Genomic DNA, 22,039 nt, shown 5'->3' on the forward strand with positions numbered 1-22,039 from the left:
CTTAAACTTACAGAAGATAAACAATTTCTCCAAAAGTACATGTAAGTGTTGATATTAGCTTGCAGGGATCTTTATGTCAATATTATTGTGTATTTCTGATACCTTTTGTCTGGAACATGTTTTCCAGAAAGCAAAGCCTTTACTTATGCCTACTTTTTAAGATGGTTGTATCTCTGCCTTCATTTCCCAAAAATATACTCTTAGCTTTCATTTGACACCCAATTTGATATGCTCCTATGAACTTCACATGCTGGTACTCATGGAGATGCCCATCACTATTTCATTACTCTCTCTAATTCACTTTCTCTCCTTCTTCTCTTTTCTTCGCTGCTAGGACTGAAAAAACGTACCAGAAAGGCCTTTGGGTTACGGAAGAAAGAGAAGGATACAGATTTCACGTAAGTGTGCACGAGTAGAGACAGTTTTTAACATGCAGAATTAAACACCTGGCACCAAGACATTTAAAAACATTACGTAACTCAGCGGCTAGATTTACTTTGGTAAAAACTTACTCGATTGCAAGTCCATAGACATGCAGTTGGCATATTACTGCATGTTGAGCGTCTATGGACTATCCAAGTGTTTATAAAATGATTTTGGTTCTGATACAGTAGCTATTTGAGAGGTCATTTAGAACTTCTGCGTTTTTCCACTGCTATTGTCAAAGTAGTCTTAGCTGATGACTCTGTCCTTTCCTCTCGTGTCTCTCTATACAGGGGCTCACCTGACAAAGATGGAGTAAGTGCGAGAAAGGTAGACTATGGGGTAAACAATCTATGTGATGTTCTTGATACCCTTATTTTCACTCTTCTTTTCTTACATTTTTTTTAAAAATATTTTTTTTTACTTCTCTTTACTTTAGTTGAATGTAATCGCCATTGTGAATTGTGTTGTTGTTGTTGTTTTTCAAGCTATGTGTATTTAAAATATGGGTATATAAAATGCTTGGTGTTATGAGAGTTTCTCACTCACACGTTCCATTATCACAGAAAAAGACCAACGGGGCTCCAAATGGCTATTATGGGGAGATTGATTGGGATCGATATGTAAGTACATTCATACAGCACAGTGCAGTAAGTAATCCCTCTATCGTGTCAGTAATTAGTAGCAACACAGTGGGTTAGTGAATAAGCATTAGCAGGTATAGGGAGCACAAAGGGAAATGGTTGTCAGAACTCAAACTCGTGACGTGACGATAGAAATGAAGACGCGTTAAAAGTTAAACCGTTCATGCAATACTTTGCTTATAAGTCGGTAGATGTTTCAACCGCAAAGGGGCAAACCACATTTGAAACTTTACTTCCCACAACCAGACGACCCTTCTGCTTCTGCTCCCTATAGCTTTCCTGATTTTATGTCAATCAATCATCCTCGTGTAAACATTGAATTTGGAATCAAAACGGGATCTCTGTTTCCAGAATCGTACATAAAGTTTGTGTGAGTCTGAACAAACAAGCATCTTCAGACGTCTTTAGTTATGAAAAACGTAGGATTGCGGTTTTTGTGTGCATATATTTAACCACAGGCATGAGAGAAGTGACCGTGTTTGTTGTCACACAATGTCAAAAACCATGAATTGACCACTTAGTTATGCATATTTACTTCCTGTTATACAGGCAACTCCAGATGTGGATGCTGAGGGCTTCAGTCTCAGACCCGGAGAAGAGGGGGAAAATATCCTTTTCTCGGATGTAGCTGATGTAGAATGGCTAGCTAGTTATCGGTGCACTAGTAGTGGGAATCTTGCAAGTGAGACCTAGTACTGTTGCCGGGCACCAAGAAATATTTGACATTTTTACATTTTTGTCATTTATCCAGAGCGACTTACATTTGTTCATTCATCTTAAGATAGCTAGGTGAGACAACAACATAGCACAATCGTCGCAAGTACAGTTTCCTTCAACAAAGTAGTTATCAAATCCATTCAAACTGTATTTGTCACATGCGCCAAATACAACGAATGTAGACCTTACCGTGAAATGTTTACTTACAAGCCCTTAACCAACAGTGCAGTTCAAGAAGAGTTAAGAAAACATTTACCAAATAAACTAAAGTAACAGTAACGAGTAACGAGGCTACATGCAGGGGCTACCGGTACCGAGTCAGTGTACGGGGGTACAGGTTAGTTGAGGTAATTTGTACATCTAGGTAGGGGTGAAATGACTGCATGGATAATAAACAGCAGCACTGTACAAAACAAATGGGGGGGGGGGGGGGGCGTCAATATAAATAGTCTGGTGACCATTTGAACAATTGTTCAGCAGTCTTATGGCTTGGGGGTAGAAGCTGTTGAGGAGACTTTTGGTCCTAGACTTGGCGCTCCGGTACCGCTTGCCGTATGGTAGCAGAGAAAACAATCTATGACTTGGGTGACTGGAGTCTCTGACAATTTTATGGGCTTTCCTCTGACACTGTCTATTATATAGGTCCTGGATGGCAGGAAACTCGGCCCCAGTGATGTACTGGGCCGTACACACTACCCTCTGTAGCGCCTTATGTTCAGATGCCAAGCAGTTGCCATACCAGGCGGTGATGCAACCGGTCAGGATGCTCTCGGTGTTGCAGCCGTATAACTTTTTGAGGATCTGAGGACCCATGCCAAATCTTTTCAGTCTCCGATGGGGGAAAAGGTTTTGTTGTGCCCTCTTCCCGACTGTCTTTTGTGTGCTTGGACCATGATAGTTTGTTGGTGATGTGGACACCAAGGAACTTGAAACTCCCGACCCGCTCCACTTCAGCCCCGTCGATGTTAATGGGGGCCTGTTTTGCTGTAGTCCACGATCAGCTCCTTTGTCTTGCTCACATTGAGGGAGAGGTTGTTGTCCTGGCACCACAGTGCCAGTTCTCTGACCTCCTCCCTATAGGCTGTCTCATTGTTGTCGGTGATCAGGCTTACTACTGTTGTGTCGTCAGCAAACTTAATGATGGTTTTGGAGTTGTGTTTTGCCACGCAGATGTGGGTGAACAGGGAGTACAGGAGGGGACTAAGTACACACCCCTGAGGGGCCCCCGTGTTGAGTATCAGTGTGGCAAACGTGTTGTTACCCTTACCACCTGGGGTTGGCCTATCAGGAAGTCCAGGATCCAGTTGCAGAGGGAGGTGTTTAGTCCCAGGGTCCTTAGTGCCCATGAAGCTCATCACTAAGCTATGGTGTTGAATGCTGAGCTGTAGTCAATGAACAGCATTCTCACATAGGTGTTCCTTTTGTCTAGGTGGGAAAGGGCAGTGTGGTGCGCGATTGAAATTGCGTCATCTGTGGCTCTGTTGGGGCGGTATGCGAATTGGAGTTTGTCTAGGGTATGCGGGAGGATGCTGTTGATGTGAGCCATGACCAGCCTTTCAAAGCACTTCATGGCTACCGACATGCTACGGAGCGGTAATCATTTAGGCAGGTTACCTTCGCTTCCTTGGGCACAGGGACTATGGTGGTCTGCTTGAAACAAACATGTAGGTATTACAGACTCAGTCAGGGAGAGGTTGAAAATGTCAATGAAGACACTTGCCAGTTGGTCCGCGCATGCTTTGAGTACATGTCCTGGTAATCCGTCTGGCTCCGCGGCTTTGTGAATGTTGACCTGTTTTAAAGGTCTTGCTCACATCGGCTACCGAGAGCGCTATCACACAGTCATCCAGAACAGCCGGTGCTCTCGTGCATGCTTCAGCGTTGCATGCTTCGAAACAAGCATAAAAGGCATTTAGCTTGTCTGGTAGGCTCGCGTCACCTCTGCAGCTTACGTCTGGGTTTCCCTTTGTAGGGTTTCCCGTAATAGTTTTCAAGCCGTGCCACATCCGACGAGCATCAGAGCCGTTGTAGTATGATTAGATCTTAGTCCTGTATTGATGCTTTGCCTGTTTAATGGTAAGTCGGATGGCATAGCGGGATTTCTTATAAGCGTCCAGATTAGTGTCCCGCTCCTTGAAAGCGACAGCGCTTGCCTTTAGCTCGATGCGGATGTTGCCTGTAATCCATGGCTTCTGGTTGGGATATGTATGTACAGTCACTGTGGGGACGACATCGTCAATTTCCTTATTGATGAAGCCGATGACTAAGGTGGTATACTCCTCAATGCCATTGTATGAATCCCGGAACAGCAAAGTCAGTGCAAGTAGCAAAAGACAAGTACATTTTTCTATATATTAAAACAAAAATTGGTGTGGCTCTTCTAGGTCAGCTATTGAAGGTGCTTCTTTGGGTGGCGAGTGTTGATTGGTGCAGAGGGTCCCTGATTCCTGCCCAACTCGGGGCAGACAGGGATGAAAGCTATGCTGTGTCTTGGGACACTGACTGTTAAGTTATTGACCTGTTTAGCTAGCTGAGTGATTGGGCCAGTGGAGCTCAGTGTTAAATAGGCCAAATCAATCAGACCACCTCTCTATCTCTCTCTATCTTTATGCTCTACATGTCAGTGACCCTTGCCTGCTGGACCAAAAGAGGGCCAGTAGGTGAAAGGCAGTGTTGGGGAAGCTAGTTTACCAAGCTTCCAAATTACTTCACACTGAAAGAAGTTAAGCGACACTAACGTTACCATGAAGAAAAATCTAGTTTACTTTGAAAAAGGAGTTCACTTAATCTAAACTGTCCTTTCTAAATCTAAAATGTAATAGACTACAAATTGCAAGAATAAATCACTCTGGAGTCAGATGTTAACAGAATGTGTAATTTAGGCTATTAATAAACTCACAAACTACTATTCAAGCAAAACATTAGGCAGGTCTGATGTCGGAAATGTAAGAAAAGTATTGCCTACATCACCCATATTTTCTTTAATTTTTGCAAAAATGAGTTGTGTGTAGTTCCAGTAGTTAGGTACACAGCTACATGTAAAAAGTAGTAATTAACTATTGAAAACACTACCAAGATTTTAATTTAGTTCAACAAGCTACTGCAAAATGTAGTTATATTACTAGTTGAATGAACTAAATTACTTGTTACTTTTATTTCTTATTCTTATCCGTATTTTTTTCAACTGCATTGTTGGTTAGGGGCTCGTAAGTAAGCGTTTCACTGTAAGGACTACTACTACACCTGTTGTATTCGGCGCATGTGACTAATACAATTTTGGTTTGATTTAATATCATATGTTACGATTTCTATGATATGTATGAATTTGTGGATGTTCATCATCCATTTCATATGATATGTAACTTCGCACAATATGTTACAAATGTTCAATACCTATGATATGTTCTGCGTTCCGATGGCTAACGAGAGCTAGCTAGGTGGCTATGGTTAGGGGTTAGCTAACATTGTAAGTAGTTGTGAAGTAGTTCAAATGTAGCTAATTAGCTACCGTGCTAAAGTTGTGGTATTCAATGCTAAGGTGCAGTGGTATTCAAACTTTTTCAGCGGGGACCCCATTTTTTTCACAACAATTTCTCACGACACCACCCCACGCCAAATCTAATGATACAACCTTCAAATCTGTACATTTAGATCTTTATATCAACAAATGAACATTAAATTCATTACATTTTCTTCTCTTGAAAGGAAACCAATAAATACATTTACTCAATACATATTTTTTTTCAAATGATCTTTCTCACATTTGTGTATTACCCATAAAAGAATCTGCACTCATTTTTTGTTCCCAATTATTTTTTATTTGATTTCATTGACCCCACTGCAGTTTCCCCATCACGTCCCCGACTTTGAACACCACTGTTGTGGTGTGATTCGAACACGCAACCTTTGGGTTGCTAGATATTGGCGTTATACACACACCCATCCTCCCCGACCAACCTCCCTCATTTTGTTCCTGTCTTAAATAGCCTTCTGTCTTATGTAACCATACGTAACATAACATACTAATTGGACCAATACAAATGTACTACTATTTTACGTCTAGTCAGAACAGCCAGGCTGGGTAACAGGGCAGAGTCAAATAAGAGTAGCCGCGGTGTTCCCATTGTTTATCTCTGTTGCATCCCACCTAGAAAGCTTTCAATACCATTTGAAAATGTATGTTTGTAGTCACTGGCCCAGGATCAGATTAGCAATTGAGCCTCTGGACAAGGTTAGGGGTAGGGCAATATTCAGTGACATCTTCTACCATCAGCAGTGAGATATAACAATTACGATTTGTGGTAGGACAATCTGATCCTAGATCAGCAACAACAGCAGGTGCAGTATAGTAAACTGGGCCACACCAGACGGAGTCAAACAGGCGTACTGTATATCGCTGCACCATTTGTGTTCCAGCGACTATTGGCTTTCTGTGTGACAAAGTATCTGTTTGGCCCAATTATTATATTTTGCCATGAATTAATCTTTTGACCAATCAGATCAGATCTTTTGTCAATTATTGGGTAACAGATCAGAATTGGGCTGCCTTAGTAAATGCACCCTTAGTGTCTTTGGAATGGATGTATGCTCATGCTAATTATACATTTTGTGGCAAGGGAAATTGATAGGCACTTGACTCGATATGGTCCAGAGTATGTGTGAGGTTTGGTCTTTGATGCCCTTAATTACATTTAGGGATCAAATTACACTTTGAGGTACCCGAAATATAGGGAGTGGACAATATTTAGTCATTTAGTTTATTAGAAATGCTTTTGGTGTTCCTTTGTCTACCCTCTCTCATGGACAAGTCAAATTGTATTGTCACATGCACCGAAATGCTTACTTACAAGCCTGTACAGACGTACGTAATATAAATGTATCTAACCATGATGAAGATCACACAGTAACGCAAGATTTTTGTTCTGGGTTTCCAAGATTAGGTTATGGGTGCCAAGATTACCCCTGTGCACCTCTGTAATGTGACTCTTTGTAAAATATATTGTTCCTTAATGAGTGTTCACCAGCTCCCAAAGGCAAGCAGCACTTCTTGTCCTCCAGCGACTCTGAGGACGAGGACGACAAGAGGAAGTTCAAGATCAAGATCAAGCCGTTGCCTTCCGACACTGCCAAGTGTGCCGTCCCATCTATGGACGAACTGAAAGCTTCAGTTGGGGGCTTGGCTCTATCTCCCTCTCTGGTGAGCCCTTGATGTTATATCTGGATGTAATTGGAGTAGGATGAAGTTATCCCAAGACACTGCTCTTGGGTTAGTTTAGCATATTTCCCACTAATGGTTAAGGATAGGATTGAGGAAGGGGATGTTGACTCTAGATTTGTACCTCGTAAAGTAGGATAAAGTGCAATGTACCTGACCAGGGCTTGAACTCGGGTTGCTATGACTAAGGACCACGACCGTAACTCAGTCTCTCAAGGATTTAGCTGGGTTTTCTGTTGTTGTGATATTTCCTGTCAAAAAATGCTTGATTTTGCTGCTGCAATTCGGAAATGTATACGTCAATATGCCTACGATTTTGTCCAATTTGTCGCATAAATGCCCTGACGAGGGAAAACGTTTGTTGACGTGTGGCTTGACTGAACCATACTATGCGTTTTATGCGGAAATAGTGCTGTGATCATTTAAATTTGCAGGCCCTCACATAAATTATGCTGAACATTGCTAGCTCTCTTTGGCGTTTTACATGAACTATTACTGTTGTTGAAACTTGAGACAGTTACAGCTAATTCTAGCCGGTGAAATTATCGGGAATGTACTGAACATCTGAATATATTTCCCTCCTCTCACTTCCTCTTCTCTTCTGTCTCTCTGTCTCTTCCATCTGTTGCTCTTGTAGAGGAGAAGTCCGGTAAGCCCGTCTTTATTTACATTTTCTTCTTTCTCTTCTTTATCTGTTTCACTGCAAAGAAAGAGCATGGCATGGATTCACTTGGCTGTGGATTATCTTCTCACGTGGATTCTCTTTCCCGTACAGAGGCATAAACAAATCCCAAGCAGGCAAAATGTTGCATGTGATGTGACGTCACTTTCTTTTGTTAGAAACTGATTTTCAGGTGTCAGGTGTAACCCAATTACAACTAGGTGAAGATCTATTTTTCTGGTTGTTAAAAATACATTTACAAAACGTTCTTTTACAACCTTAATAAGGTCATTGACGTCATTGCAACCAGTTTTGCCCGCTGGGATTGGCTCTGGTATGGTTGTTTAGTTGTTTAGTTATTCTAATTCCTCTCTCTGCATATTAGATATGTTTTATAATATTAACTATTTCACAATGCATGCCTTTAGCACATTTTAAAGAGTATCCTCGGTTAGAATTTTGTTGAACTTTACTTGTACTTCCCTTGCAAGGCTTACATGGTACATAAATGCACAATTCTTCACATAACACCTGTTGATAGCCCATTGATTCTGTTTGACCAAAGCTAATTGGTAGGCTAACAAACGGGGTCACGTGAAGCTTTGTCAATTAAATGACAGCAGGGTCTTGTTCATAGGCACCAAATGGAAGAAAACAGACTGAAGCAGGGAGGGTCTAAATGGAAATGTCCAATAAGAAACCCTTTTTAATTTACTGTTGCAAAATGTAAAAATATATATTTTCCGTTCTCTGCCCTAAAGTGCACGACCCAGGTTTATGATAATAACGTAACCTACCAGGTGCTATGTTGTATTGCTGCATTACCATATGTACAGTAGGCTTTATGGCACAGTCTCGAAGTAGAGGGGTGCTACATTATTTTCCGTTCCATTTGACTGATTTGTCACTCACTCTCTGACCAGGTCTGTTCTCTCTTCCTTTTTGCTGGTCTCAGAGACGCAGCCCGGTAAGTCGCCACCTGGTGGCTGATTTTAAAAGTGTCTGCACCCAAAACACTCGCAGGGAAATGAATTAATTATTGAAGATTATCTTTTGGTGCTGTCCATTTTAAATGTTCTACATACCCAAACTTGGCCTTTCAATACCTATTCTCCAGTCCAGCAATATGACATTTACTGATGGCCTCAAAAAAAATGTGGTCTTTTGTCAGTGTCCATACTTACAGTTAGTTCTTCACTCTATTCATTCACATTAGTAGGGAGACTCATCCAGGGAAATCAATTATCAGTTGAACTGTTTACCTTCACGTTTCTTATGTGAGGTTAGGATTCCTTTTTACTGTTATACTGAAAATAACTTTATTTTCGTTGCAGGGCTCGATAAAGAGACACCTGTCTTGTAAGTACATTGTTTGTCGAAGTAGTGTATTGCTATTTGTAATTTGTTTGACATCACGTCTGTGTCAACTACATACACGTACAGTACAGTATAATTTCATAGTTCTACACCATCAGTTAAACAATTTGTTTAGGGTCAGAATACATACTGTAGTTACAATAGTTGCAGATGGAGTGCAGATGCACATTCAGTGGCTGTCACAGAATTTGAAGACATCCAGTATACATATAATAATATATGATATAATGTTATGATTTATAATATTGTTATTTCCAGGTGAGGAGATTGCCAGACCCAGACGCTCCACCCCTACGCCAAGCCCCGCCCCCGAGACACAAAGGTCAAAATTCAAACCCGTGCTAATGCAAACAGGCTAGCATATAAACATGCTGCATTGTTAGAATTTGTGTTGGGTCTGCTAAATGTTATCTTTGGGGAACATAAAGCTGTTAAATTAAATTTCAATAACGCACTACAAGAAAATCGATGAAATCTTGAACATCAGAGTCCTAAAATCATATTTATGGAAGTTGACTTTATCATCTCTTGCAGTGAGAGAGTATCCCAGAGTCGCAGAGCATCCCCAGCTTTCTACGGGCTTCCTCCGGAGACGACCTCTGAGGCACGCAGATATGATAGTAACAGAAATGATGGTAACTCTCACGAGAATAGTCTTTCTGACTGCATATGTGTGTTTGTGTTGCATGGGTTTTTAGCTTTGTGTTTGTACAGTATGTATGTTGGTTGATTGCCCCTAATCTTAATAATGGTATCTGTAACTTTATTATCACCAGTGCTTGACTTGGACTGAAATAGGTGCCAGTGTTCATTTTGAGTGCCTGTACTGTTTATGTTCAGGTGCAGGAACTCCACAATACTTTTGAGCATTTCTATAAGAGATGCAGGAACTCCACAATACTTTTGAGCTTTTCTATAAGAGATGCAGGAACTCAAGCAAGTGAATATATATATATATATAATATTAGTGGTTTTGGGTTCCTTTTATTATTATTATTATTATTGATGTATTTATTGTTGTAATGGTTTAACCTCCCCATTTAGAAAATCATTACTGAATTATTACTACTGTTTAAGCTGGACTGTGAGTTTTGGTAGCCCATTTGCCTGCCATTGTACTGTAAGTCTACCTAAACCTCTACCAGATCATCTGCATGATAAGAAATGCATGGAGTTAACAGTGTGTGTGATCAGGGCTCTAAAATGCGACCAATTCGGTCGCATATGCAAGGAAATGTTTTGCTGTACAACCATGAGTTTTCTTTTGGGGAGCACTGTGCGACTAGGGAAAAATCTTCCAGATAATGGCTGTAGTAATGCTAAGGCTTCGCACTGTACCAGTTTAAAAAAAATGTTTTTTTTTCTTCTCTATCCCTTTTTCGCCTACTCTACCATCCCTCCCTAATTGGAGTAAACTAACAGACAACAATACATCTACTGCTACTTACAGCTATTTTGCGCACATCTACGGTACCTGTAGTTAAGTAATTATACATACAGTATATTCCTAATTTCCTTTTTTTCAAGTGCTGGATTTTCACCCACAGCGGCCAATCCACCATTCTTTCTGATCTGAACTCCAAACCCTCCGATGTCCATAGATTAAACTATATTTCCCAGTATAATCCCATTTTGCTCTTTCCTTTTGCAATACATCCCGACATATTGGGTTGTTCTTTCCAGGTGAAGAGATTGCCCGACCCATACGCTCCACCATTACGCCAAGCCCCGCCCTCGGGACACAAAGGTCAGAGTTCGAACCCGTGCTAATGCTAACAATGCAAACAGGCTAGCATATTTACATACTGTATTGTTAGAATTTGTGATGGGTCTGCTAAATGTTATCATTGGGAAAAAATAAAGCTGTTGAGTTTAATTTAATAACACCAAGAAAATGAAGGAAATCTTGAATGTCAGAGTCATAAAATCGTAATTATGTATGTTATTATCTCTTGCAGTGAGAGAGTATCCCAGAGTCGCAGAGCATCCCCAGCTTTCTACGGGCTTCCTCCGGAGACGACCTATGAGACACACAGATATGATAGTAACAGAAATGATGGTAACTCTCACGAGAATAGTCTTTCTGACTGCGTACGTGTGTTTGTTTTGCATGGGTTTTTAGCTTTGTGTTTGTACAGTATGTATGTTGGTTGATTGCTCCTAATCATAATGATGCTACTATGTGTGGCTGTATTTTCACCCAACAGTGCCTGGTCTGGCTGTGTGGTGATATATTTGTGCATGATACTGTATGTTCCCACTGAAGTTCGATAAACTTTTGATCAAGTTTGATATCATGTCTTGCTTTATCACAGTGGTCTGCATAGAGGCCGATGCATGGTGTGACTCCAGACCATACCCTGACTCCCCTCTGACCAGATCCTTTCCCACAGGAGGTAAGCCCAAACTATCATTCATCAGTCATGTTTGGGATTTTAGATTACTATATTTCTAAGACCTCTACGGGCCATTAAATCGGCTTGTGGTCCGCATCTGGCCCACCAGGTTGAGACAAAACGTTTAAGTCAATTGTGTTACTAAGTGTTATAGTAAGTCTATAGACTGACCTAGTGTCACACTCTCTAGTGCCGTAGTACTGTAGACTAACTATTGTACAAAATGCAAGTCCTTTGACCAAGTGTCACTCTCATTGTAGCTCCTCCTCCACTGCCTCCCAAGAACATCCCAGCAGCTAGTCAAGGCTATTCTTTGACGGATTCTTCCGGTAATATTATTCTGCCAATGACCATAATTCCCATATTCGAAGCAGATTCATTCCAAAGCTTAAATGGTTTTATTTGTATTTGTTTTGGAATGAATCAGCCTCCATATTCCCATGCCTCGTGCACAGTTGTCATAGTGAATTGTTGTTCTTTGGACAGCATTGATAGAAGGGCCACTTTAAGTCAGCAAGATCTCTGAACTATTTTTTTCCACAGCTGATTTACCCAATGGGAGAATAGTCCCAAGCCCCAACCCTATCTACCTGAATGTCCAATCCCCAGCCTCGTACAGAGGTTCCCCTGTGCCTGACCTGGAAAACGTGTTCGGCCCCATGGAATCTTCCCAGACCAGTGAGGACAGGGCCTCGCCCCGATGGATCAGCTTCAACAGCGAGAGACCGCCCCCACCAGACGAACCGGCCCCGCCTCCGCCCTCTGCCTCTCCTCCTTCCGACTCGCCCCACTCCCTCTCCTCCACCCCAGACTCCCCCTGCCTCTCCCCGGGCCCCCCTCCGGATGAGCCTCCCCCCTCCCCACCGCCCTTCTCCTCTCCCCCCGACTCTCCCATCTCCATTATCTCTATTCCTCCTCCAGATGAACCCGTTCCTCCCCTGCCTCCCGACTTCTCTCCCGTGGACTCTCCGCCATGCATCGGCATCGATCCTAGTCTGTTTTTGGATGATGAGATACTGGGGTACTCCCCTGCTCCCTCTGGCTCACTGGAGTACTCCCCTGCCCCTACCAGTCCCATCCCTCCCCCCCTGCCTGTGGAGCGCTACCCTCGGACGGGTGTCCCTTCCCCTCTGGCGTTCCTGAGGGAAGAGCAGCCTGACTATATGGCCTCAGCCCTTGGGCTGACCCCGGGCTTCAGGGGCACGCCGCCCCCACTCCCCCCGCTCACCTACAGGTCCATGGTATCCTCCCCTGGACCCTGCCCAGGCAGCGGTGAGTACCACTGTAGGAAAACAGAGTGGGTAGATGACCACTGTAGGAAAACATAGAAATACAATAATTGGAATGGGTAGTCCGATGGTAGTGAAACTGTAATTTGTGGACATCTATTACTTGGAGTCAATTTCAATCGGATTTAGATGGTCATGTACTCTATATAGTGTAAGTCATAGCTGATCATAACACTTCTTAATTGGGGCCATTTTTCCTCATATCACATGCCTTTCTTTTCCCTGTACAGGCCCCTCCTCTCCAGCTCGTCCTTCCACGCCCCTGTCAGGAGGCAGTCCAATCCCTCCCCCTCTTCCTACAAGGCCCTCCTCTCGACCCAAACTGCCCCCTGGGAAGCCAATAGGAGACCTGGTATGGCACCTACAGTATACTCTTACACGTGTTAGACTTCTGATCGATACCATTAGAATTTATTAGACTTTCATTATTTTATTTTTTTCTTCAACTGATTTCCACAAAATTAGAGGTACTACTTAACCTAACTGCGGTTACTATGCTAACATTACAATGTGTTTTAAAAAGTTTGGTACAGGAGCGGGCTACTGATATTCTCACCCCCTCCCCCAGACTCGATCCTTCAGCCCCCCAGTCTCCGGCAGCCCCCCTCCCTTCGCCCCCCTGGCCCGGGCCGAGAGTTCCTCCTCAATCTCCTCCATCACCTCATTGAGCGCAGGCTCCACCCCCACCCTGGGGAAAGAACTCAACATATCCACCACAGGTACTACCATCCCCAATAACACCTCATTCACCTGTGTACGCTGAGAATACCAAACATTAGGAACACATTCCTAATATTGAATTGCACCCCTCCCCTTTTGCCCTCAGAACAGCCTCAATTCGTCGGGGCATGGACTCTAACAAGGTGTCGAAAGCGTTCCACAGGGGGATGCTGGCCCATGTTGACTCCAATGCTTCCCACAGTTGTGTCAAGTTGTCTGGATGTCCTTTGAGTGGTGGACCATTCTTGATACACACGGGAAACTGTTGAGTGTGAAAAATCCAGCAGCATTGCGGTTCTTGACACAAACCGCTGCGCCTGGCAACTACTACCATAGCCCCTTTCAAAGGCACTTACATTTTTTGTCTTGTCCATTCACCCTCTGAATGGCGCACATACATAATCCATGTCTCAATTGTAGCAGGGCTTAAAAATCCTTCTTTGCACTGATTGAAGTGGATTTAATAGGTGACATCAATAAGGGATCATAGCTTTCACCTGTTCTTAATGTGTTGTATACTCAGTGTATGTCTCTGGTGTTAATACATTCAGTGATCATCATAATGAACTGTTAATTGTTTTGTCATTTTGTGAGTGGTGGTATGCTCAAATTTGAAGCATAAAATTTGACTTTTGTGGAACAGGTATTTTGACCATAATAGGACAGACCTTTTGACCATAACAGGACAACCTGGTTAAATACTGTGGAGAATGGAAGCATGTACCCTGTACAGAATGACGCATTCATTTACAACCCTCGTCATCTTCACCCTCCTAAACACACAATGATATACCATGCACAATCTGATGTTCTCTCACTTTCTATCCATCCTCCATCGCGCAAAAGCTCCCTCAGTGTCTTGTAATGGGTCTACACCTCCAGTAACTCATCCACCTCTTCTTCTCTTCCTCTCCTCCTGCCTGCCTCTCCCCCATGTCCTCTAAACCCCCCCCCCCCCCTCCCCCCGCGCACACACAGAGGAAAAACAGCCAGCCATGGTATGGTTTGACCATGGCCGGTTTTATTTGTCTTTCGAAGGTGAGTCGTACCAGGGTCGTATTCATTAGGGTACACTGCAAAAACAAAAAAGAAAGTGCAACGGAAAAGGAAAAATAGCATGTCTTATTGGACAAGTCTTTTTCAGTCCGTTTGGTGCCTAATAAATATGACCGAGTACCAGTGTATGGAGGCTACTGTATTGTACTGCACTACTCTGGTTGTCCATGTTATTCTAGTCTCTTTAAGCATCCTCTTCATTTGTCATTTTATCCCTTTCTATGATCTGTCCAATCGTCTTTCTTGCCATTTCGATGCTCTTTCACCATGCTCTTCCCATCTCCCCTTCCTTATACATGTCTGCTCATTTGACCATGTCAGTAGGCCGTTACAGACACAGGAAGTGCTAAAAGTACTGAGCTAGTGTCTTTGTATAGTAATCAACTGTGTGTGTGTGTGTGTGTGTCAGGATGCTCCAGAGGACCCAGCCCACTCACCATGGGAGCCCAGGACACTCTGCCTGTGGCGGCTGCCTTCACCGAGACCATCAACGCCTACTTCAAAGGAGCCGACCCGAGCAAGTAAGACTAGCATTCCTATCAATGCTAGGCTAATGGTAACACAAGTAGCAATAGAAATAGGCTTACATTCTCATTTCAATGCTAGGCTAATGCTTACACAAGTAGCAACATTGATACTATTATCGATAACATTGATGTGAATCAAAGTCAATACTGATGTGAATGCAAATTCATGACAACATGATGTTTCAGCCGGCAAAGCGACCCTCATCAGAATAAATGCAACAAGTAAGATGGCTATGATATTGTTGTTGATATATATTATCACATTGCAGCTATGCCTATTTATTGTCCCCTTTTGCTGTGCCCACAGGGAAATTCATTTTTTTGCCTAGATTGTCCTGAGAATGTGGATATTTTGTAGTGAAATGTAGTTTGCTTGTTTGTGGCATCCCTAAGGATTCTGGGTACTGCAATTTTTGTCTTTTTTCTTTTCTTTTTTGTCTTGACCCATTTCTGAGCACTGAGGTGGCTCTATTCTCCGTCTTTTCAGGTGTGTGGTAAAGATCACTGGGGAGATGGTGCTGTCTTTCCCTGCGGGCATCACCAGGCACTTTGCTAGCCACCCGTCTGCCCCCGTGCTCACCTTCAGCATCAGCAACTACAGCCGGCTTGAGCAGGTCCTCCCCAATCCACAGCTACTGTGCTGGTAAGGCTTACTATACCGTACACTGACTCACTCATTTGTTTTGGGGCAAGGATTATTAAAAATGTAAAAAAAATGTAGCATGGATTGTGGCCAAATAAAAAATGCCCACGTCATGTATTTCTTTCCAGTGACACCACTATGTCCAATGTGGACACCAAGGAATTCTGGGTAAATATGCCAAACCTGATGAGCCACCTGAGGAGAGTGGCTGACCAGAAGCCTCAAGCAACCTACTACAATGTGGACATGATCAAATATCAGGTGAGACCATCTGCATAGTACATATCATGACATATTATTACATATACTGTATATAGTCACAATTACATATAATTGTTAGACAAATGCAAAATACTGTGTGTGTGAGTTTCTGTCTCAGGTGGCAGCCGATGGGATCCAGTCGACTCCCCTGAACCTGGCAGTGAGTTGGCGTGGCGACGCCACCAGCACGGATCTCAGGATAGACTACAAATACAACATGGAGGCCATGGCCGCCCCCTCACCCCTCCACAACATCCACTTCCTGGTCCCTGTGGATGGGGGCGTGCACAAGCTTCAAGCCATGATCCCCACTGCTACCTGGTAAGGATGCTGAACTGCTGACCTGAAATTCTTTTAAAATGTATTTCATCTTAGAATTGTTATTTACATTTTTATTTTATTTTATTCAGGTTAATGTACTTGAATTAATAATGGCAAGTAGGCAACTATAACTATTTTGTTTTCTCTCTAAGGAAACCAGAGCAGCAGAAAATTCTATGGAAGATACCAAGCCTTTCCCAGAGGTCTGAAAATGGAGGTAGGTGATCTTCCTTTCTCTCTTCCTCATCCTCTTCCTCCTCTTTCACTTTTCCTGTCTTCCTCCTTCTCCTATCCGGTCATCCTCCTCTTCCTTATCGTCTTTGTTTTCATCTGCCTCCAACTTTATCTTCATAATCTGAATTATACTCTTCGTCGTCACCACCACCATCATCATCATCCTCTTTCCTATAGGAGTTGGGGCTCTACTGGGTAGGTTCCAGTTGACAGAGGGTCCCAGTAAGCCGTCCCAGTTAGCGGTGCATTTCACCAGCGAGGGCAGCACTCTGTCAGGCTGTGACATCCACCTGGTGGGGACTGGCTACAGGCTCTCGCTGGTCAAAAAGAGATTTGCAGCAGGTCAGTGTCTGTGTGTGAGGGAAGCATGAAAATACTGGCCTGATCCCAGATCTGTTTGTGCTGTCTTGTCATCTCCCATGGTCATTGTCACACATTTTGGGATGCCAATCTTGGGCCCTTATTTGAAACTGAATTGAAATGATACCGTTCCTAATCCTGAATGTGACATTGCTGCCTGACCATGCAAACCAGGCAAGACAACACTTTGGCAATAGTTGAAATTCCCTTGATTGAATACTCTTGTGTTTCTTTACAGGGAAATATCTGGCGGACAACTAGTCACCACTGTTGTAAAATGACACCCTTTCACCCATACAATGGCTTTTGATTGTGAGGATGATGAGTCTACTACGGATTCCTCATTCAAGCTACCAACTGAAAAAACAACTGAAACCTTACACTTGAGCAGGGAAGGGTGGACGATGGGATAGAAGCAACAACAGGATGTGATGTAATTCACAAAGTTGACTGGAGTATCACTTTGTTTTAACACGCTCAATACAGTAGTCTCACTGTTGGGGTTTATGCAAGTAGTACAGCCCTTTTCCGTTCTGTGCACCTTGAGGGTTGTCGAGGCAAAGATAATGAATTCAACACTTACTTTTATCAAAGTAATTTATCATTGGCACCGCATACAGTAATCCAGTTTTATTTGTGAGAAGAAACGTGTGAATGGGTGATGATGAAAGATTCACTGGACAGATTTATGTGAAAAGATAGATACTGTTAACATTCATTGATAATTCAATAGATTATGAAAATAACTCCATTCGCTATGATGACATTAAGATTTGTATTATTTTAGGCTTTTTTTTTTTTTTTCATTTCTCGGGTTGGTAAAACTAATATTGTACCAGCTGGTACTGTACCAGCAGGTTGAGGCCCACAACTTGTAGTCACCGTGGAAACATTATGTATGTGGTGGTTGTGTGTTTGCTGCGAGGTCAAGTGGTTAATGTAATGGTACACATTGTTTACCTGATTTGTGGATGACAAAAACAAAGCAGGCTGCCTTACAGGCTGGATAGTAGAGTTGCCTTGGACCAGAGAAATGACTGATCTGTTTGTCCCTTAGAGTTGTGTCCATCTCCAGGAGGCCTAACCAAGCAAAACTGGTTGAAATGACATCATTGCAATGAGAAACTGTTTGAAATTACGCCGAAACTGGTTGAAATTCATTCTTTATGGCGTCAATTCAACCAGTTTGAACCAGTTTGGTCTCACTGGGAAGTATAACCGAAGGACATCAACGAAGATGGAAAAAGTGCTACAATAATTATTTATCCAAAATAGAATACTAATGTACGTATGTAATGGAAGCCCCTAATGTTATGTTTATTTTGTTGTTATTTTCCACCGTGTGGAGTAAATAGGTGTTTTATCATTTTCCAATAGCAATATATTGAAAATCAATTTGTAAAAAAGTGTAAATATGAAAGATGTTTCCCTTTGGACATATGGATGTTTCTGTGTATTGTCAAATAAGAGTTATGCTATACGGTGGTGTTAGCCTTCAGAATACATAACCATTTAAAAAATGCATCATTTCAAGTTTCATTTCGAACATGGATTTCTTGTAATATACTGTGACTGTCCATGGTTTAAAAAAAACGAACAAAAAAACTCCAAAGGTACAGCATGAAATCTGCGTTACTCAAAAAGTTGTTTTTGGTTCCATTTTATTTCAAGACATTAAGGACGCACAGCAGCACACAATATGGAGTTGAAGACAAAAGATCCATCAAGAGTCGCCTCCTTATCCGATGCTATTCCAACCTAGCCTGGTTAAACCAAACAGTAGTGAACGTAGCATTCAGTCTCGTTTAACCAGGCTAATTCAGACCTACGCCTTTTTATATAGTAAGTGTACTATGTGATTGCCTTCACTGTAACTTTTAGTCACTTCATCGTGTTTGACCGTTCACCTAAAGCTTTGACCTTTGGCATGAATTCCAACAACATTGTCACACTTCCATGATATATTGCAGTTAATGTCCTCTTGTGTTTTCTCCTGATTACAGTACATGGGATTTTTAAAGGTGAACAACAGGGGGAACAGTCATTGATCATATCAATCAAAATCATTTTGGTTTATTACAAGAATTCAGGGAGAACATCTCCCGAGCAGAAGCCAAGAGACATTTCTAATTCCCCTTCTCCAAGCAGACCCTTAAATTCGAATCTGGTAGCACCGATGTCCTCTAAACAACAGCCAACAGAGGCTTCTACAAAGTCACGACAAAGGACAGTGACTTTTGCCAGCTGCTACAAAATCACACAATGTTCATCATGTCATCAATATAATATCTGTGTCTCCTCGGCTCAGTGTACCTCCAGTCTGACGTCAATCATTATCAACAATATGACTTTCATACATAACATCCAGTCTAGTGACCATCAACCTGTGATACAAACGAGTGTCACAAATAGAATACTTGAAATCATGTGTATTACATAAAAAGGCAACATATAAATATGCTAAGACTTGTGTTAATTACTCTTAACTGAATATTAACTTTATTACACCAACAACAAATGATTTTTGCATAACTAGAATTGTTATGCTCCTGCCCATCTCAAGGAGAAAATGTTTAGTGTATTATTTTATGCATTTTGACATCATTATAATATTAATAGCCTTACATTACCTCAGATGTTACTACTCATTTCCAAATCAATATATTCAAAAGAAGTCACAAACAATGACAAACATCGCTTTTTGTCCTTGATATTATCACTAACTATGGTAATATTACTTTTTTTTGTCCTGGTTGCAAACGTTTATTTCTTTGTTTGAGCCTTACTGGTCCTTAAAAAAGAACGCACAAATATCAAACTTCTCTCCAGATATGTAGCAGTAGCAATTTATAAAGGTTTCAATAATGCTGACATGTTTTATTATTTGCCTTATTTTGGATTAGCATATTTCCAGCCAGTAAGAGACTTTCTGTATGTTTTTGTTCTATGAAATATATTTTTTTCTGTCTGTATTTTATTCACTGCATAGGACACATTTCATGTAAATTTCCCATCCAAAGATTTTAAGAGTGAAAATATAAAAAAAATGAATATAATGTGATAACTTTACCTGGTTTACTTGGTAATAAAGAATGGGAGAATATTGGAAATTCAAATGGTCTATTTTTTTTTATATTTACCAATATTACAGGTGAAGATGAATACACACTACTCTTTTGGATAGGTTATTGAATGTGCATTGCTGTTGCAATGTTGTTGTTGGCAGATGCATTGGAGTGAAATAAGTTTTCCCCACACACCAAACTGTACAGGGTCCCTTTAAAAACCTATGCATACAGTTGGTGCAGGGTATAAAACCCTTCCCCAAAACTGACGGTTGACAGGAAAACAGAATGCTCTGGGTGGCTACAATATTTCCTCTTTGACTCGTGAAATTCGGATTTAGGTAAGAGTGTTGATATTTTGAGCTGAACAAAAATGGTACAATTTGCAATGTATTTGCAACTTTGGGGACTTGTCTGTCGCGGGCTCTACACTATGTGTTGGTCTTTGGAATTGACAAGTTGCAACCATAGACTTAGATAGGCATTGCATCATTGTACAGTGCCTTGCGAAAGTATTCGGCCCCCTTGAACTTTGCGACCTTTTGCCACATTTCAGGCTTCAAACATAAAGATATAAAACGGTATTTTTTTGGGAAGAATCAACAACAAGTGGGACACAATCATGAAGTGGAACGACATTTATTGGATATTTCAAACTTTTTTAACAAATCAAAAACTGAAAAATTGGGCGTGCAAAATTATTCAGCCCCTTTACTTTCAGTGCAGCAAACTCTCTCCAGAAGTTCAGTGAGGATCTCTGAATGATCCAATGTTGACCTAAATGACTAATGATGATAAATACAATCCACCTGTGTGTAATCAAGTCTCCGTATAAATGCACCTGCACTGTGATAGTCTCAGAGGTCCGTTAAAAGCGCAGAGAGCATCATGAAGAACAAGGAACACACCAGGCAGGTCCGAGATACTGTTGTGAAGAAGTTTAAAGCCGGATTTGGATACAAAAAGATTTCCCAAGCTTTAAACATCCCAAGGAGCACTGTGCAAGCGATAATATTGAAATGGAAGGAGTATCAGACCACTGCAAATCACCAAGACCTGGCCGTCCCTCTAAACTTTCAGCTCATACAAGGAGAAGACTGATCAGAGATGCAGCCAAGAGGCCCATGATCACTCTGGATGAACTGCAGAGATCTACAGCTGAGGTGGGAGACTCTGTCCATAGGACAACAATCAGTCGTATATTGCACAAATCTGGCCTTTATGGAAGAGTGGCAAGAAGAAAGCCATTTCTTAAAGATATCCATAAAAAGTGTTGTTTAAAGTTTGCCACAAGCCACCTGTGAGACACACCAAACATGTGGAAGAAGGTGCTCTGGTCAGATGAAACCAAAATTGAACTTTTTGGCAACAATGCAAAACGTTATGTTTGGCGTAAAAGCAACACAGCTGAACACATCATCCCCACTGTCAAACATGGTGGTGGCAGCATCATGGTTTGGGCCTGATTTTCTTCAGCAGGGACAGGGAAGATGGTTAAAATTGATGGGAAGATGGATGGAGCCAAATACAGGACCATTCTGGAAGAAAACCTGATGGAGTCTGCAAAAGACCTGAGACTGGGACGGAGATTTGTCTTCCAACAAGACAATGATCCAAAACATAAAGCAAAATCTACAATGGAATGGTTCAAAAATAAACATATCCAGGTGTTAGAATGGCCAAGTCAAAGTCCAGACCTGAATCCATTCGAGAATCTGTGGAAAGAACTGAAAACTGCTGTTCACAAATGCTCTCCATCCAACCTCACTGAGCTCGAGCTGTTTTGCAAGGAGGAATGGGAAAAAATGTCAGTCTCTCGATGTGCAAAACTGATAGAGACATACCCCAAGCGACTTACAGCTGTAATCGCAGCAAAAGGTGGCGCTACAAAGTATTAACTTAAGGGGGCTGAATAATTTGCACGGCCAATTTTTCAATTTTTGATTTGTTAAAAAAGTTTGAAATATCCAATAAATGTCGTTCCACTTCATGATTGTGTCCCACTTGTTGTTGATTCTTCACAAAAAAATAGTTTTATATATTTATGTTTGAAGCCTGAAATGTGGCAAAAGGTCGCAAAGTTCAAGGGGGCCGAATACTTTCGCAAGGCACTGTATGTGTCAATTTCTT

The 22,039-nt window shown here is 41.8% G+C and overlaps 1 protein-coding gene across 1 annotated transcript in view; it reads left to right on the forward strand.

Annotated features, from left to right (window-relative positions):
- Positions 1 to 19,954, forward strand: part of LOC110530024 (SH3-containing GRB2-like protein 3-interacting protein 1) — a 33,772-nt gene extending 13,818 nt beyond the window's left edge. The window contains exons 2-24 of the mRNA XM_090181870.1: positions 335 to 398; positions 717 to 753; positions 990 to 1,046; positions 1,617 to 1,674; positions 6,806 to 6,981; positions 7,637 to 7,648; positions 8,616 to 8,627; positions 8,995 to 9,019; positions 9,296 to 9,359; positions 10,996 to 11,096; positions 11,353 to 11,433; positions 11,694 to 11,762; positions 11,977 to 12,705; positions 12,953 to 13,074; positions 13,291 to 13,441; positions 14,908 to 15,019; positions 15,212 to 15,247; positions 15,513 to 15,668; positions 15,797 to 15,929; positions 16,048 to 16,250; positions 16,403 to 16,467; positions 16,662 to 16,826; positions 17,083 to 19,954. Of these exons, the coding sequence (XP_090037996.1) occupies positions 335 to 398; positions 717 to 753; positions 990 to 1,046; positions 1,617 to 1,674; positions 6,806 to 6,981; positions 7,637 to 7,648; positions 8,616 to 8,627; positions 8,995 to 9,019; positions 9,296 to 9,359; positions 10,996 to 11,096; positions 11,353 to 11,433; positions 11,694 to 11,762; positions 11,977 to 12,705; positions 12,953 to 13,074; positions 13,291 to 13,441; positions 14,908 to 15,019; positions 15,212 to 15,247; positions 15,513 to 15,668; positions 15,797 to 15,929; positions 16,048 to 16,250; positions 16,403 to 16,467; positions 16,662 to 16,826; positions 17,083 to 17,105 (2,651 nt within the window). The 3' untranslated portion in view covers positions 17,106 to 19,954. The remainder of the gene's footprint in view (positions 1 to 334; positions 399 to 716; positions 754 to 989; positions 1,047 to 1,616; positions 1,675 to 6,805; positions 6,982 to 7,636; positions 7,649 to 8,615; positions 8,628 to 8,994; positions 9,020 to 9,295; positions 9,360 to 10,995; positions 11,097 to 11,352; positions 11,434 to 11,693; positions 11,763 to 11,976; positions 12,706 to 12,952; positions 13,075 to 13,290; positions 13,442 to 14,907; positions 15,020 to 15,211; positions 15,248 to 15,512; positions 15,669 to 15,796; positions 15,930 to 16,047; positions 16,251 to 16,402; positions 16,468 to 16,661; positions 16,827 to 17,082) is intronic.
- The last annotated feature ends 2,085 nt before the right edge of the window (positions 19,955 to 22,039 follow it).

Source organism: Oncorhynchus mykiss, chromosome 8 (genome assembly GCF_057628025.1).
Source record: "Oncorhynchus mykiss isolate SJ-2025 chromosome 8, ASM5762802v1, whole genome shotgun sequence".
NCBI classification, from domain to species: domain Eukaryota; kingdom Metazoa; phylum Chordata; class Actinopteri; order Salmoniformes; family Salmonidae; genus Oncorhynchus; species Oncorhynchus mykiss.